This window comes from Schistocerca piceifrons, chromosome 4 (genome assembly GCF_021461385.2).
Source record: "Schistocerca piceifrons isolate TAMUIC-IGC-003096 chromosome 4, iqSchPice1.1, whole genome shotgun sequence".
Classification (NCBI taxonomy): Eukaryota; Metazoa; Arthropoda; class Insecta; order Orthoptera; family Acrididae; genus Schistocerca; species Schistocerca piceifrons.
The window spans coordinates 475398470-475413135 of record NC_060141.1 but is presented as its reverse complement, the minus strand read 5'-3'; the positions used below and the strand labels follow the sequence as shown (position 1 = coordinate 475413135).

At 43.0% G+C, this 14666-nt stretch overlaps 1 protein-coding gene across 4 annotated transcripts in view; it reads right to left on the bottom strand.

Moving 5' to 3' along the window:
- Nucleotides 1-14666, bottom strand: part of LOC124795148 (uncharacterized transporter slc-17.2-like) — a 489975-nt gene that overhangs the window by 43391 nt on the left and 431918 nt on the right. For all 4 annotated transcript variants that reach the window (XM_047259028.1, XM_047259030.1, XM_047259031.1 and 1 more), the window contains one exon: nucleotides 11680-11829. In XM_047259028.1, coding sequence (XP_047114984.1) covers nucleotides 11680-11829 — 150 coding nt within the window. The remainder of the gene's footprint in view (nucleotides 1-11679; nucleotides 11830-14666) is intronic.

Sequence of the window (14666 nt, the reverse complement as noted above, 5' to 3'; positions counted from 1 at the left end):
TACATGAGTTATTCTGCGTCTGTTACGTAAAAATAAACAGTATTTATAGCAAAATTGAAACTGTCATTGTGTAACTCAAATTTTGTTCGAAAATTGTTAATTTTAACTTGAAACAGTGAAATATTGTAGTTAAAATGAAAAAAAATACAGATATATCATACAAGTCTAGAAACGCAATTTCCTCAAAAATATAAAGTTAACTTAGAAAAAAGAACAGAAAAATATATCAAACATCGCTTCAGTACTTCGTCGAGTTTACATAAAATTGTTTCTGTTATTGCCACATTACTTCCGCACTTATCAATTATAACAGGAAACTCTGGCATTTGTTCATGATGAAGAACATTCTCTTGAGCACAAAACGACAATAACAATTACATACATTTCTTTTTGCATTCCTGCTTGTAAGCTCTGCTTGAATCAAAAGTAATTGTTTTGGTTACGCAAAGGCGCAGAAGTTACGCGAGCAACTAATTACTTTACTTATAAAACGCAATTTATGTTTTGTAAAGATATTAAATATACTGTGGAGCAACACTGAACGGTGTGCGGGTCTAATTATGTTCGAAACAAACAAATAAAACACAAAGAGAAGTCATTGTCTCCCAGTTCCTCTCTCACATATCATTTGTGTTTCTTTTCCTATCAGTGCTACTCATACTACCAAAAATCCTACATTTACTTCGTCATTTATGTACTATACCAAAACTACCGAACCGTAGTTTCGTTAGAACGCAACTCTAGAAAGATCACATCAACAAAATAATGGTGTACGCAAGGAGGATGCCCTGAACAGAGAGACTTGGCAGAATGTAACTGGAATACAGCAAACTGTTTTTAGCAATTGATTTTTATGTTAATTATTCCTGTAATAGTAATAAAAGTAAACAATTGGCATAATATTATAATAACTATGTTACGTATAACTAATGTGTAACACCAAATGAAAATTTGTAAAGAGAGTATCTTTTAACATGAGTTCGTCTTTTTCGTTTCTATATCTTTATGTTAGCAACACTATTAAAACACACTGATTATGTCGTCTTAGAGACGAGAAGATACGGAATCTGAACTGCAAGACAACTGAAATAATTTCACGTAAAGGTGTAATATCTTTATCTAAGATTAGGGTTGCTGTTCAAAATTCTGCTCAGCGAGGAATCTAGAACGACGTGTATAGTTATTTTTAACATAAAATTGTAACCATAATTAAAATTTTTCATACGAAAACTATTCTTACGAGAAGAAACCACACATTACTACATCATATTCCAGTTTTCAGGTATCTCCCAACAGAACATTTTAAATCAGATTGTTTATGCAGTGGTTTATTTTTATATTCATTGTGTTGACTGTATCCTACAGCTGTCTTGAGATGATTGACCTTACATAAAATTCGTTGTTAGTTGCGTCCATCTTCATTGACTGACGGTGTTTATGGCTTCGATTGCTCCCTAGCGTTCTCTGTTTTATGCACACCATCTCGTTTGTGCCGTGGCTTGAGTTGTCAGCCCTTTTGCGGCTAGCCTTGCGGTCCTTTGAGCATCTCACTCAGCGGAGCGGCAAATTTAATGAGCAGGCAGCCGTCCCTATTTATAACGGAAGAGGGCACGTGGCTACACCACCGGCCATCGCTCAACTTTATTGACTTAGCAGCGTGTTTGGAGAAGCTAGCTGCTCGACGTAGTGCACTTACTCAACGCTAGATGGCAGCAGAAGACATGGCAGTGTAGACCCTCTGTCTCAGCAGAAAACAAATTGCGCGGCGCCCGCTAGGTGGTGCAGGCGTTAGGTTTCAAGCCTAGATCGTGTTAACTAACTTGAGCTTCTAATTTAAAGTCAGTGCTACAGCAATAATATAGATCTGGCTTCATTGACTTTTAACGTTCCTTAGGTATTTAAGATTTCTGAATGCGAAATCGAAAAAATCAACTGGTAAAAGGCTTTCTATCAGCGCCCTTATTTTTCGTTCTCATACGCGTGCTGCCAATGCGACCTATCACACGCGCAATTTTTTTCCCAATCACCACTTGTGTCAGGACCCGTCATCAGCGATACGTTAGCAACCAAGCTTGCTTCCTTCCATACGGTTTTCCTGCCCTTTACATACGTTAAATATCACTTTAATTGCATGTATCTGATTACTATATGCCATGGCGATAAGTATGCGACTACAAAATCAGATTTTGACTGGAAAATTGTGAAATGTCTAGCTAATACTACAAACCGTAATGGCATATTCACTGTAGAGTGTTCGTACAATTTAATCTGCAAAGCAATGATATTCGCAACAGTATTAATTTTACAAGTGATTGGCCCAGTAAACAGCTGGAGGTAAATAGCTCCATCGGCACTCCAGCTCCTGCAAAATTCGAGAGTGTTGGCATTTCCTGTGATCTGGGCAAAATCCTCAGTCATGTGCAATCCCGTTAGGCATAAACATGGTGTTCCATTTGAAATGATCGACAGTGTCATCTCTTACCAAACGAAAATAGAGGTTCACAGTTACAGATGATGCGACAGAAAAAGGCTGAATTTGAAGCGGACAAACGTTCAATGAGATGTCCCGAAAGTTTCAGGTCGTGGCCCTTTGCTGTTCTTGACCTAGATAAATTACTCGTCTAGGAGTCTGAATAACTCTGCAAAACGTGTTACGTTTGCTGATGACTTAATTATGCTGATAAAGGGCCCAACCTCATCCATGCCAGACACAGCCAGGTGAACAATGGAACAGACTTACAACTGCTACAAAGCTAACAGCTCAGCCTTTAATCTTTCAAAGTCTCATATTATGCAATACCAAACAAAGAAAATAGCTTGCACGTTCTACGAGTAGAGCTGAACGTCGCACACTGCACGAGACTTCCTGTGTAAACTTCCTGTGCATCCAGATGAATAATGCAGTTAGGTGGTTACAACATGAGGCTAAACTAAAAGCTCAGTTTTTCCCGCTTTACACTTAGAAATGTCTTGCTCTACGTTGGCTGGCATACAGTATTCCTGGCACACTTCCCTCAAAATCGACGGAAGGCTTAATGTTGTGGAGAAACGCAGCAGAGGTGCATAAAGTATTTGTTCTACGCGAATGTGCAACATCTTCGTCGACATCTACAGCTACAATTCACAATTAAGAGCATCGAACCACCTTCAAGCTATCCCTCAACCATTCAAGCTCAAATAGTGAGCGGGAAACACGAACACTTGAATTTTTCCATGCAAGCTCTGTTTTTTTTTTTTCTTCTTCTTCTTTTTCGCCCTATGTAGGTGGGCGCTAACAAAATGTTTTCGCACACGGAGGAGAATGTAGGTGATTGAAATTTCTTGAGGAGGTTCCGCCTCAACTTAAAACGCCTTTGTTTTAAAGATTGGCACGCCAATTAGCGCATCACATCCGTGGCACCCTCTCCCCTATTTCGCGATAATACGAATCGAGCTGCCCTTCTTTGAACTTTTTAGACGTACTCCGTCAATTGTATCTGATGCGTATCCCACATTGCACAGCAGTACTCCAGAAGAGGACGGACAAACGTAGTGTAGGCAGTCTCTTTAGTAGACCTGTTGCATTTTATAAGTGGTCTGCCAATAAATGAGAGTCTTTGTTTCGCTTTCCACACAACATTATCTGTGTGATCGTTCCAATTGAAGTAATTCGTAACCGTAAGTACTTAGACGAATTCACAGCATTTCGATTTGCGGGATTTAACGCTTAACCGAAGTTTAGTGCATTCTTTTCAGTGCTTATGTAAAAGACTTCACAGTTTTCATAAATTAGACTCAACTGTCACTTTTCGCACCATACAGATATAAGAATTTATGTAAAATTTATACCCAGACATGTTGCTGATGCCTGGGGTCTTGATTTTATTAGACTTACGTGGAAATACATAATCTCCATAATGATATTCGTGTTAATAACTAGAATGAAGTTCTGATGAAACGTAAAATTCGCAACTGCAATTCTACAGGTTAAAATAATTTCCAAATAGTCTATGCATCCCTATCTATGGCTCAGACTGGAGTTTCATAGTCTGGTGCAAAAGTCTATAAGTTGCCGACATGTAAGAAGCAGTAAACTGACAAACTCCAGATATTCATAAAGAAAGTGAAACAATACCTTATTTCCACACTTTTACGACTTAACAGAACATTTTGGTAAATGGGTGCAGCTTCTGCTTAACAGTAATGTTTGTACCACACAAATGTCGCAATTGCCAGTATATATACAGGTGCCAGTGTTCTGTGTAAGTTTTGTTACGACTTTGTGTCAAATATTATATGAAAACAGTTGCTAAAGAAAGCAGGAGGGGAAATGATGAGGTTTTTCCAAAAATTCTGAAGGTATTAGGAATTGAATACGGGGAGCGAAAAGTTATCTACAAGTCTTACAGAAATCAGGCATCAGTTAGAAGAGCTGAAGGACATAAAAGGGAAACAGTGGCTGAGAAGGGAGTGACATAGGGTTGTAGCCTATCCACGATGTTATTGAATATGTACAACGTGCAAGCTGTGAAGGAAACCAAAGAGAAATTCGAAAGAGGACTAAAGGTTAGAGAGACGAAGGAAAAGCCTAGATGTTTGCCAGTGACATTTTAATTCTGTCACAGACGGTAATTACTTGCAAAAGCAGCTGAACAGAATGGATTATTAGATGAATATCAACAAAAGTAAAACAACGGTAATGGATGATTGTCCAATTAAGTCAGGCGATGCTGACTGTCTTACATTAGGAAATGAGACAATAAAAGTAGTCGTCGAGGTTTGGTACCTGGGTAGAAAAATAACTGACGATGACCGAACTGCACGGGATACAAAATGCAGGTTGGCAAAAGTAAGAAATGAGAAATATATCTGAAAATGAGGAATTTTTTAACGCAGAACATAAATTTAATGTTGGAAGTCGTTTCTGAAGGTAATTGTCGGGAGGGTAGCTTGTATGAATTTGAATCATCGATGATAAACAGCTGAGATGAGAAGTGAATAGAAGCTTTTGAAATGTGCGTTTACAAAGGAACAGTGAGGATCAGATGGATGGGTCGAATAACTAACGAGGAAGTACTAAATCGAATTACTTTAAAAAAATTTATGGCGCAACATGACTGAAAGAAGCGATCAGTTCATTGGACACATCCTCATGCCTGAATGAATAATTAGTTTGGTAATCGAAGAAAGTGTGGGGACATGGGGGTTAAAAATTGTAGAAGGAGACCAAGGTACGAATACACCGAGCGGGTTCAAATGGATGTAGGTTGCGGCAGTTACAATGAGATAAAAGGATTGCACAGGATAGACATATGTAGAGCCTTGAGAAAACAACGTACATTGAGTGAAGATAAGAGCAGTGGCTCGTTGCTGTTATCTTCTCTGCTAGAATCAACCTGTATTTTGTACACAGTCACGATCTCAAAATATCAGTTTTCGACAAAATAGCGACATACGAGGGGCGTTTGAAAAGTCTGTGCAAAAATAAAAACTACTTACGTGTGTGGGGTAAACCTCTTTTATTTTTCGACATAGTCTCCTTTTAGAGTTATACACTTCATCCAAAGCTGTTATATTTTTTGATCCCTTCCGAATAATAGGATTTGTCCAAGTTAGCAAAATAGCTATTAGTTGCTGCAATCATCTCCTCGTTTGAATAAAATCTTTGTCCGTCCAGCCATTTCTTTAAATTGAGGAACAAACAGTAGTCCAAGGGAACCAAGTCTGGAGAAATAGGGGGGATGTGAAACGAGTTGGAATCCTATTTCCATTAATTTTCCAACCACAACTGCTGAGGTGTGTGCTGGTGCATTGTCGTGATGGAAAAGGACTTTTTTGCGGTCCTATCGCCAGCGTTTTTTTTTGCAGCTCGGTTTTCAAATGGTCCAATAACGATGAATAATCTGCACCTGCAATAGTTTTACCCTTTTCCAGATAGTCGATGAGGATTATCCCTTGCGAATCCCAAAAGACAGTCGCTATAACCTTTCCGGCCGAAGGAATAGTCTTCTCCTTTTTTGGTGCTGATTCCCCCTTGGTAACCCATTGTTAAGACTGTTGTTTGGTCTCAGGAGTATAATAATGTACCCATGTTTCATCCGCAGTGACGACGCGACGCTTAAAGTCCTGCAGATTCTTCCTGAACAGCTGCAAACCATGCTTGCAACACTTCACACGATTCCGTTTTTGGTCAAGCGTGACCAATCACGGAACCCATCTTGCGGATAGCTTTCTCATGTCCAAATGTTCATGGATAATAGTATGTACCCGTAAATTCGAGATGCCCACAGCACTAGCAATCTCACGCACCTTATCTCATCTATAATCCATCACCGTATCAAAAATTTTATCAATGATTTCTGTAGTCGTAACCTCCACAGGGCGTCCAGAACGTTCAGCAACAGTTGTGCCCACATGGCCACTCCGAAAATCTTGAAACCACTTATAAAATGTTCTAATCGAAGGCGCAGAGTCACCGTAATGTTTAGGAAGCTTCTCTTTAGCCTCCTGAGGCGTATTGCCTTTCATTAAGTAATGTTTAATCACCACACGAAATTCTTTTTCGTCCATTTTTTGACATCACTCGACTTCCTTGATTCACACGAATGCCAAACACAAAGAAATAGACCAATGTAGCTGAAACTTGGTGTGCGTTCTTTCCAAAGATGCCGCTAACTGAACATGACCTCGATACGCGCCGGTAGTGCTATCGCTCGGACTTTGCACGGACTTTTCAAACGCCCCTCGTGCATAATTTTGTAGCGAACTTATACTGTATGTTCGTAATGTAATGCACAAGGGCCAGTAACTTTAATGTGACCACCGCCTGTGCTCGACGTCAACATATAGTAACCAATCACAGACGGCAGGTGGCAGCACTAGCAGTGGAGGGTACAAAGCGTGTTTGGGGGTGGGGGACGCGGAAAACAATGTCCGCAGCTCGTGGTCGTGCAATGGCGTTCTCGCTTCCCACGCCCGGGTTCCCGGGTTCGATTCCCGGCGGGGTCAGGGATTTTTTCTGCCTCGTGATGACTGGGTGTTGTGTGCTGTCTTTAGGTTAGTTAGGTTTACGTAGTTCTAAGTTCTAGGGGACTGATGACCATAGATGTTAAGTCCCATAGTGCTCAGAACCATTTGAAAACAATGAAGTCGTCTTGGCAATGCGGAAACGGAGCGATTTATCTGCCTCCAAAAGGGCGTAATCATCAGCTTTCGGACCAAGGGTGGAAGCACTTCCAGCACTTCCGAAACGGCAGAGTTTGCAACTGTTTGCATACAGCTGTGGTTGAAGTATACCGTGCATGGCAAAATGGCGCTATCTAAAACCGGTACCGAGACAACAGTGGTGCACCACAGGACAAACGGAAGAACGACGGTTGCAGAGACGTGTACGGGCGAACATACGTGCGAGTGTTGAGCAACTGACCGCCTATATGAATCAAGAGGCTGCCAGTAGTGGCTCCTTAACCACTTTCAGTGAACGTTGCTGTATACAGGGTGTTACAAAAAGGTACGACCAAACTTTCAGGAAACATTCCTCACACACAAAGAAAGAAAATATGTTATGTGGACACGTGTCCGGAAACGCTTACTTTCCATGTTAGAGATCATTTTATTACTTCTCTTCAAATCACATTAATCATGGAATGAAAACACACAGCCACAGAACGTACCAGCGTGACTTCAAACACTTTGTTACAGGAGATGTTCAAAATGTCCTCCGTTAGCGAGGATACATGCATCCACCCTCCGGCGCATGGAATCCCTGATTCGCTGATGCAGCCCTGGAGAATGGCGTATTGTATCACAGCCGTCCACAATACGAGCACGAAGAGTCTCTACATCTGGCACCGGGGTTGCGTAGGCAAGAGCTTTCAAATGCCCCCATAAATGAAAGTTAAGAGGGTTGAGGTCAGGAGAGCGTGGAGGCCACGGAATTGGTCCGCCTCTACCAATCCATCAGTCACCGAATCTGTTGTTGTCAAGCTTACGAACACTTCGACTGAAATGTGCAGGAGCTCCATCGTGCATGAACCACATGTTGTGTCGTACTTGTAAAGGCACATGTTCTAGCAGCACAGGTAAAGTATCCCGTATGAAATCATGGCGGTGAATCGAGGAAGTATAGTACATACTGACGAAACTAAAATGATCTCTAACATGGAAAGTAAGCGTTTCCGGACACATGTCCACATAACATATTTTCTTTCTTTGTGTGTGAGGAATGTTTCCTGAAAGTTTGGCCGTACCTTTTTGTAACACCCTGTATGTGCCTCCACAGCAGGGGCCGTATTCATGCACCCAAGCTGATTACTGTTCATAGACGACGAAGGCTGGAATTTACACCACAACTGGACCTCCATTGAGTGCCGACAGCTAGTTTTCTCAGATGAATCACGTTTTATGCTCCATCGAACAGATGTCCATTTGTGTGTACAGTGTGAAACGTATGTAAGGAAAGGGACCCGGCTGGAGGAGGGAGCATTATGGTCTGGGGAATGCTTTAGTGGAATTCGCTGGGTCACTTCGACATTCCATTCTGGAAGGCACAATGGATTAACTCAAGTAACCAACTATCCTTGGGGACCATGTCCATTCTGATAACCAATTTGTTTTTCCTCGGTACGATGGCCGTCACCGACAGGACAATGCAACGTGTCAGGCAGCTTGCAATGCACGTGCGGGTTTCGAAGATCAGCAGAATAAGTTTGCTGTACTCCCCCGACCATCAGACTTCCCGGATTGGATCCCTACCAAGAACCTGCGGGACCGCGTCGACCGGGCTGTTCTCGCCATGGATCCTCAACCGAGAAACCCACCGTAGCTGGCCACAACACTGGAGACGGCGCACCTCTACACCTCTGTCGGTACGTTCCAGAACCTCGTTGACTCCGTTACTGCACGTCTCGCTGATGTGCGCGCTGCAAAAGGTGATTATTTAGGTTTTTGACAGATGCTCGCATTAATGTGTCTGGTCAGTAAATACATAATTTCCATAATTACTCGTCTGAACAGATTAGCACTAGTCATAGTGAGCCGTGCTCTCTCTCGACTATGCGTTTTCGTAAACTTCGCTGTCTATCTGCGTTTGGCTTCCCGCCCTTGTTGCAGTTACGTTGTGGTTCTTCTTCCTTCTACGTGTAGAAGCAGTGATGTGTATCGATATTTGCGCCGTGTACCATCTTTGGTTTGGTGCATATACCGGGTGATCAAAAAGTCAGTATAAATTTGAAAACTTAATAAACCACGGAATAATGTAGATAGAGAGGTAAAAATTGACACACACGCTTGGAATGACGTGGGGTTTTATTAGAACCAAACAAAAAAAAAAAACAACGTTCTCAACATGTCCGACAGATGCGCGTCGTTTAGTGATGATCGTGTGCTCAGCCGCCACTTTCGTCATGCTTGGCCTCCCAGGTCCGTGCGATTATTGGCTTCGGGGTTACCTGAAGTCGCAAGTGTATCGTGATCAACCGACATCTCTAGGGATGCTGAAAGACAACATCCGACGCCAATGCCTCACCATAACTCCGGACATGCTTTACAGTGCTGTTCACAACATTCTTCACTTAAAACTACCGGGCTTGATAGGCCGTGGTCGAAGTATAAAACTGTCTCCTGACGTTTCGTCTCCGACTGCGGGAGACATCCTTGGAGGTAAAACGGCGAACTGCTTTTATATTCGCCGTTTTACCTCCAAGGATGTCTCCCGCAGTCGGAGACGAAACGTCAGGAGACAGTTTTATACTTCGACCACGGCCTATCAGCCCGGAAGTTTTAACTGAAGACAATACTGGCCGTGAAAGTTCACATTGTGTGTTCACAACATTATTCCTCGACTACAGATATTGTTGAGGAATGATGGTGGACATATTGAGCATTTCCTGTAACGAACATCATCTTTGCATTGTCTTACTTTGTTATGCTAATTATTGCTATTCTTATCAATGAATTGCCATCTGTCGGAAATTTTTTGAAATTTTTTGTTTTTTGTTTTAATAAAACCCCATGTCATTCCAAGCATGTGTGTCAATTTGTACTTCTCTATCTACGTTATTCCGTGATTTATTCAGTTTTCAAATTGCGCAGTGTGGAGCTGACCGATCGCCACGAGTTCCGTGGTTCACCGACCCAGGACGTCAAAGTTGAGTAGTGGTTTCAACTACCCAAGCCACGTCTATTCATGTTGTGGTGGTTCGCTTCGGTGGTTTTCTGTTGGGGAGGTTTTCCGGTGAGCAACACCGAGTGGTTCTACTGCTAAGATTTAGCCGCCATGCGGTGCAATTAACTATTTTGGTCGACTACGATTTGAGTGCAGCAGTGGAATTTTCTGCCTTGTGGCCGTTAGTGTTCTTGTTACCTGCTCTGGGCACTGACGTAAATTCAGGTAGTGTTCTTTTGAGCGAAGTTAACTATTACCGTGTTTCAAATTCAAGTGTACCAGCGGAATTTTCTGCCTAGTGGCCGTTAGTGTTCCGGTTACCTGCCCTGGCCACTAACGTAATTTCAGGCAGCGTCCTTTCCTCGCCTGTTGTCGCTGTCGAACATGGTGTGTAATTTTGACAGCTAATACACACTCCATTGTGGATTATCGCGTTTGTAACATTTCCGGTTTTAGTTCTGATGTACTGATTGACGGGAACCAAAGTCGTTGTGTCGGTCGGTCCGTGGCTGCCCCCTGGTCGGGTTCCGAGGCATCAAGTATAGTTGGGCTCACCACCTGTCCACGTAAGTGAACGAGGGCAGACCGACCTCCCTGGAGGCCTTTTGAGTGCCATCGGTGTTTAATTATCTGTTGTCAGCTATTTTAAATTTTAGGCTTATGGTTTTTTGTTTTGTTTCTTAAAATTTTGCAAAATTTATTTTTAAATTTGTCTTTCAAGCTTAAACACTGCGGCCTTCTGCCTTTAAAGATTATGGTAAAAAATTTTGAAATTTTGAAGTTTAATTGTGGCCCTCAGCCTTTGATATTGCACCTTGCATATGTTGCTTCTTTAAATTATTTTATTGGCATCTTAATTGCATTTTTATCTTGTTGATTTTAAGATTTCTTGTTGTTAAACATGCTGGCTTTCTGCCTTTAAAGGTCTATGGTAATATATTCTGAAGTTTTGAAATTTAATTGTGGCCCTCAGCCATTTGTGCTGCGCCTTGCATGTGTTGCCTTTTGGGTTTTAAGTTATTTTATTGCTATCTTAATTGAATTTTTGATTTTTTTTAAGATTTCTTGTTGGCCTTCTGCCTTTAAAGGTCTATGGTAATATATTTTAAAATTCTGGAGTTTAATTGTGGCCATCAGCCATTTGTATTGCACTATGCGTATGTATTTTTTAAATTATTTTATTGCGATCTTAATTGGATTTTTATCTTGTTAAGATTTCTTGTTGGAGGCCTTCAGCCGAGAAAGAGTTGCATTCGGTAAAGATTCGGCTATGTGCCGCGTTGGTTGGAAAGATTATTAAATTACAATAAATGAGAAGTAGAAGCAGAAACTGACCTCGAACCTTGGCCCTTTCCACAATCCTGTTAGCTGTTCTGCCCAGCAGGTTTAGCGGGCGTATCACATAGTTTGTTGTTGGTATAGCTTGACTTGTTGCAAAATCCCTAAAGGCTCTCCTGTATGTTGTGATTTACAGAATATCATGTCGCGACTGGATGAATGTATGACTACTAAGATGCTTAGTGTGTGGCACTCACCTGGTGCAGGTCGAAGAAGAGGACCTCCTTCATGAAGAGCGGCAGGTTGACGGCGAGCGTGACGAAGCCCCACGAGTAGCAGAAGTGCGCCACTAGGTAGGCCATCACGGGGCCGGACCTCAGCACGGAGCCCCACGGTATACTGGGCGGCTGTCAACAGGTGAAGTTTTATGCAATGAGTTCCTGCAGAACGCAGCCAGCCACAAATACTACAATGACTAGATCAAAGCTCTCATGCCCATCTTCACTACACTAATGTGGCACACGTCATGAGATACCTCCTAATAACGTGTCGGACCTCCTTTTGTCTGACGTAGTGCGGCAATTCGACTTAGCTTGGACTCAACAAGTCGTTGGAAGTCCCTTGCAGAAACTGATCCATGCTGACTCTATACCTATACAGAACTGAGAAAGTGTTACCAGTGCAGGATTTTGCGTACATGCTGACCTCTCGATTATGTCCCATTAATATTCGATGGGATTCATGTCGGGCGATCTGGCTAGCCATATCTTTCGCTCCACCTGTCCAGAATTTTCTCCACACCAATTGCAAACAATTTGGCCAAATGACAGGACACATTGCCATCCATAAAAATTCCGGAGTCGTTTAGCAACATGAAGTCCATCAATGGCTGCAGATCGTCTCCAAGTAGCCGAACATAACAATTCTCAGTCAACATCGGTTCAGTTTTACCAGAGGACCAAGCTCATTACAAGCAAACGCAGCCCATACCTTTATGTAGTCACCACCAGCTTACACAGTTCCTTGTTGACAACTTTGGTCTATGGGTTCGCGCGGTCTGCGCCACACTCGAAGCCTGCCATCAGTTCTTACCAATGAAGTAGGGACGCATCTGATCAACCCACGATTTTCTAGCCCTCTGCTGTCCAATCGATACGGTCATAAGCCCAGAACAGGCGCTGCAGGCGATGTCGTGCTGTTAGCAAAGTCATCGCGTCGGTCGTCTGCTGCCATAGCCTATTAACGCCAGATTTCGCCGCACTGTTCTGATGGACCCGTTCGTCGCACTCCCACATTGACTTCTGCTGACTGTTAACACTGACAACTGTACGTGTACGCCGCTGCTGTCGGTCGTTAAGTGAAGTCTGTCGACCACTGCGTCGTCCATGGTGAGAGAAATTACCTTAAATTTTACGTTCTCGGCACCCTCTTGACAATATTGATCTCGAAATATTGAATTCCCTAACGATTTACGAAATGGAATGTCCCATGCGTCTAGCTCCAACTACCATTCCGCTTTCGAAGTCTGTTGATTGCCGTCGTGCGGCCATAATAGTGTTGGAAACCTTTTCACATGAGTTACCTGAGTACAAATGACAGGTCAGCCAATGCACTGCCCTTTTATACCTTGTGTACGCGGTACTACCGCCATCTATACATGTCCATGACTTTTGTCAGCTTAGTGTATCACACGCGTCAGCAGCATTTCATCTGGTATGTAATTTGTTCTAGTGAAGAGTATTCTTTCTTTTCTCTACTTCTGTCCAAATATTGCGCCATCGCCCTATAAATTAATTGCGCGTTACGAGTAGGTGGCATTAGCGCGACATTCAAGTTCCACAAATCATATTTCTTGGAGCAGTAAAAGGCCTTATCTAATATTATCCATTACGGATACATGTGACGTAACGGTTGTTAAGTTCTTCGCTAATACACTGAAGTGCCAAAGAAACTGGTATAGGCACGCGTTTTCAAATACAGGGATATGTAAACAGGCAGAATACGGCGCTGCGGTTACCAAAGCCTATATAAGACGACAAGTGTCTGGCGCAGTTGTTAGATCGGTTACTACTGTTACAATGGTAGGTTATCGAGATATGGGTGAGTCTGAATGTGATGTTATAGTCGGTGCACGGGCGATGGGACACAGCATTTCCGCGGTAGCGATGAAGGGTGATTTTCCCGTCGACCACTTCACGAGTGTAGCGTTGATATCAGGAATCCGGTAAAATACCAAATCTCCAACATTGCTAGGACCGGAAAAAGATCCTGCAAGAACGGGACCAAAGACGTTTGAAGACAATCGTTCAACTTGACAGAAGAGCAACCCTTCCTCAAATTGCTGCAGATTTCAATGCTGGGCCATCTACAACTGCCAGCGCGCGAACCATTCAACGAAACATCACCGATATGGACTTTCGGAGCCGAAGACCCAGTCGTGTATCCGTTAGGACTGCATTACACAAAGATTTACGCCCCGCCTGGGCCCATCAACACCGACTTTGGACTGTTGGTGACTAAAAAAATGTTTGCTTGCCGGACGAGTCTCATTAAAAAAACATGGCGTGTGACGAGGGCGTCCCGTCGGGTACCCCGCTCGCCTGGTGCAAGGCTTTCAGTTTGACGCCACGTCGGCGACTTGCGCGTCGATGGGGATGAAGTTACGATGATTAGAACAGCACAACACCCAGTCCCTGAGCGGAGAAAATCTCCGACCCAGCCGGGAATCGAACCCGGGCCCTTAGGATTGACAGTCTGTCGCGCTGACCACTCAGCTACCGGTGGCGGACGTCTCGTTTCAAATTATGTCTAGCGGCTGGACTTGTACGTGTATGGAGCCAACTTCATGAATCCATGGACCCTGCCTGTCAGCAGGGGACTTCAAGCTGTTGGAGGCTCTGTAATAGTGTGGGGCGTGTTCAGTTGGAGTGACATGGGACTCATGAAACGTCGAGATACGACTCTGACATGTGACACGTACGTATGCATCCTGTCTGATCACTAACATCAATTAATGTCCATTGTGCATTCCGATGGACTTGGGCAATTCCAGGAGGACGATGCGACACCACACACATCCAGACCTGCTACATTTTGGCTGCAGGTACACTGTTCTGAGTTTAAACACTTCCGCTGGCCACGAAGCTCCTCAGACATGAACATTATTGAACATATCTTTGATGGCTTGCAACATGCTGTTCAGAAGAGATTCCAGACACTTGTGCTCTTACGGATTTATGGACAG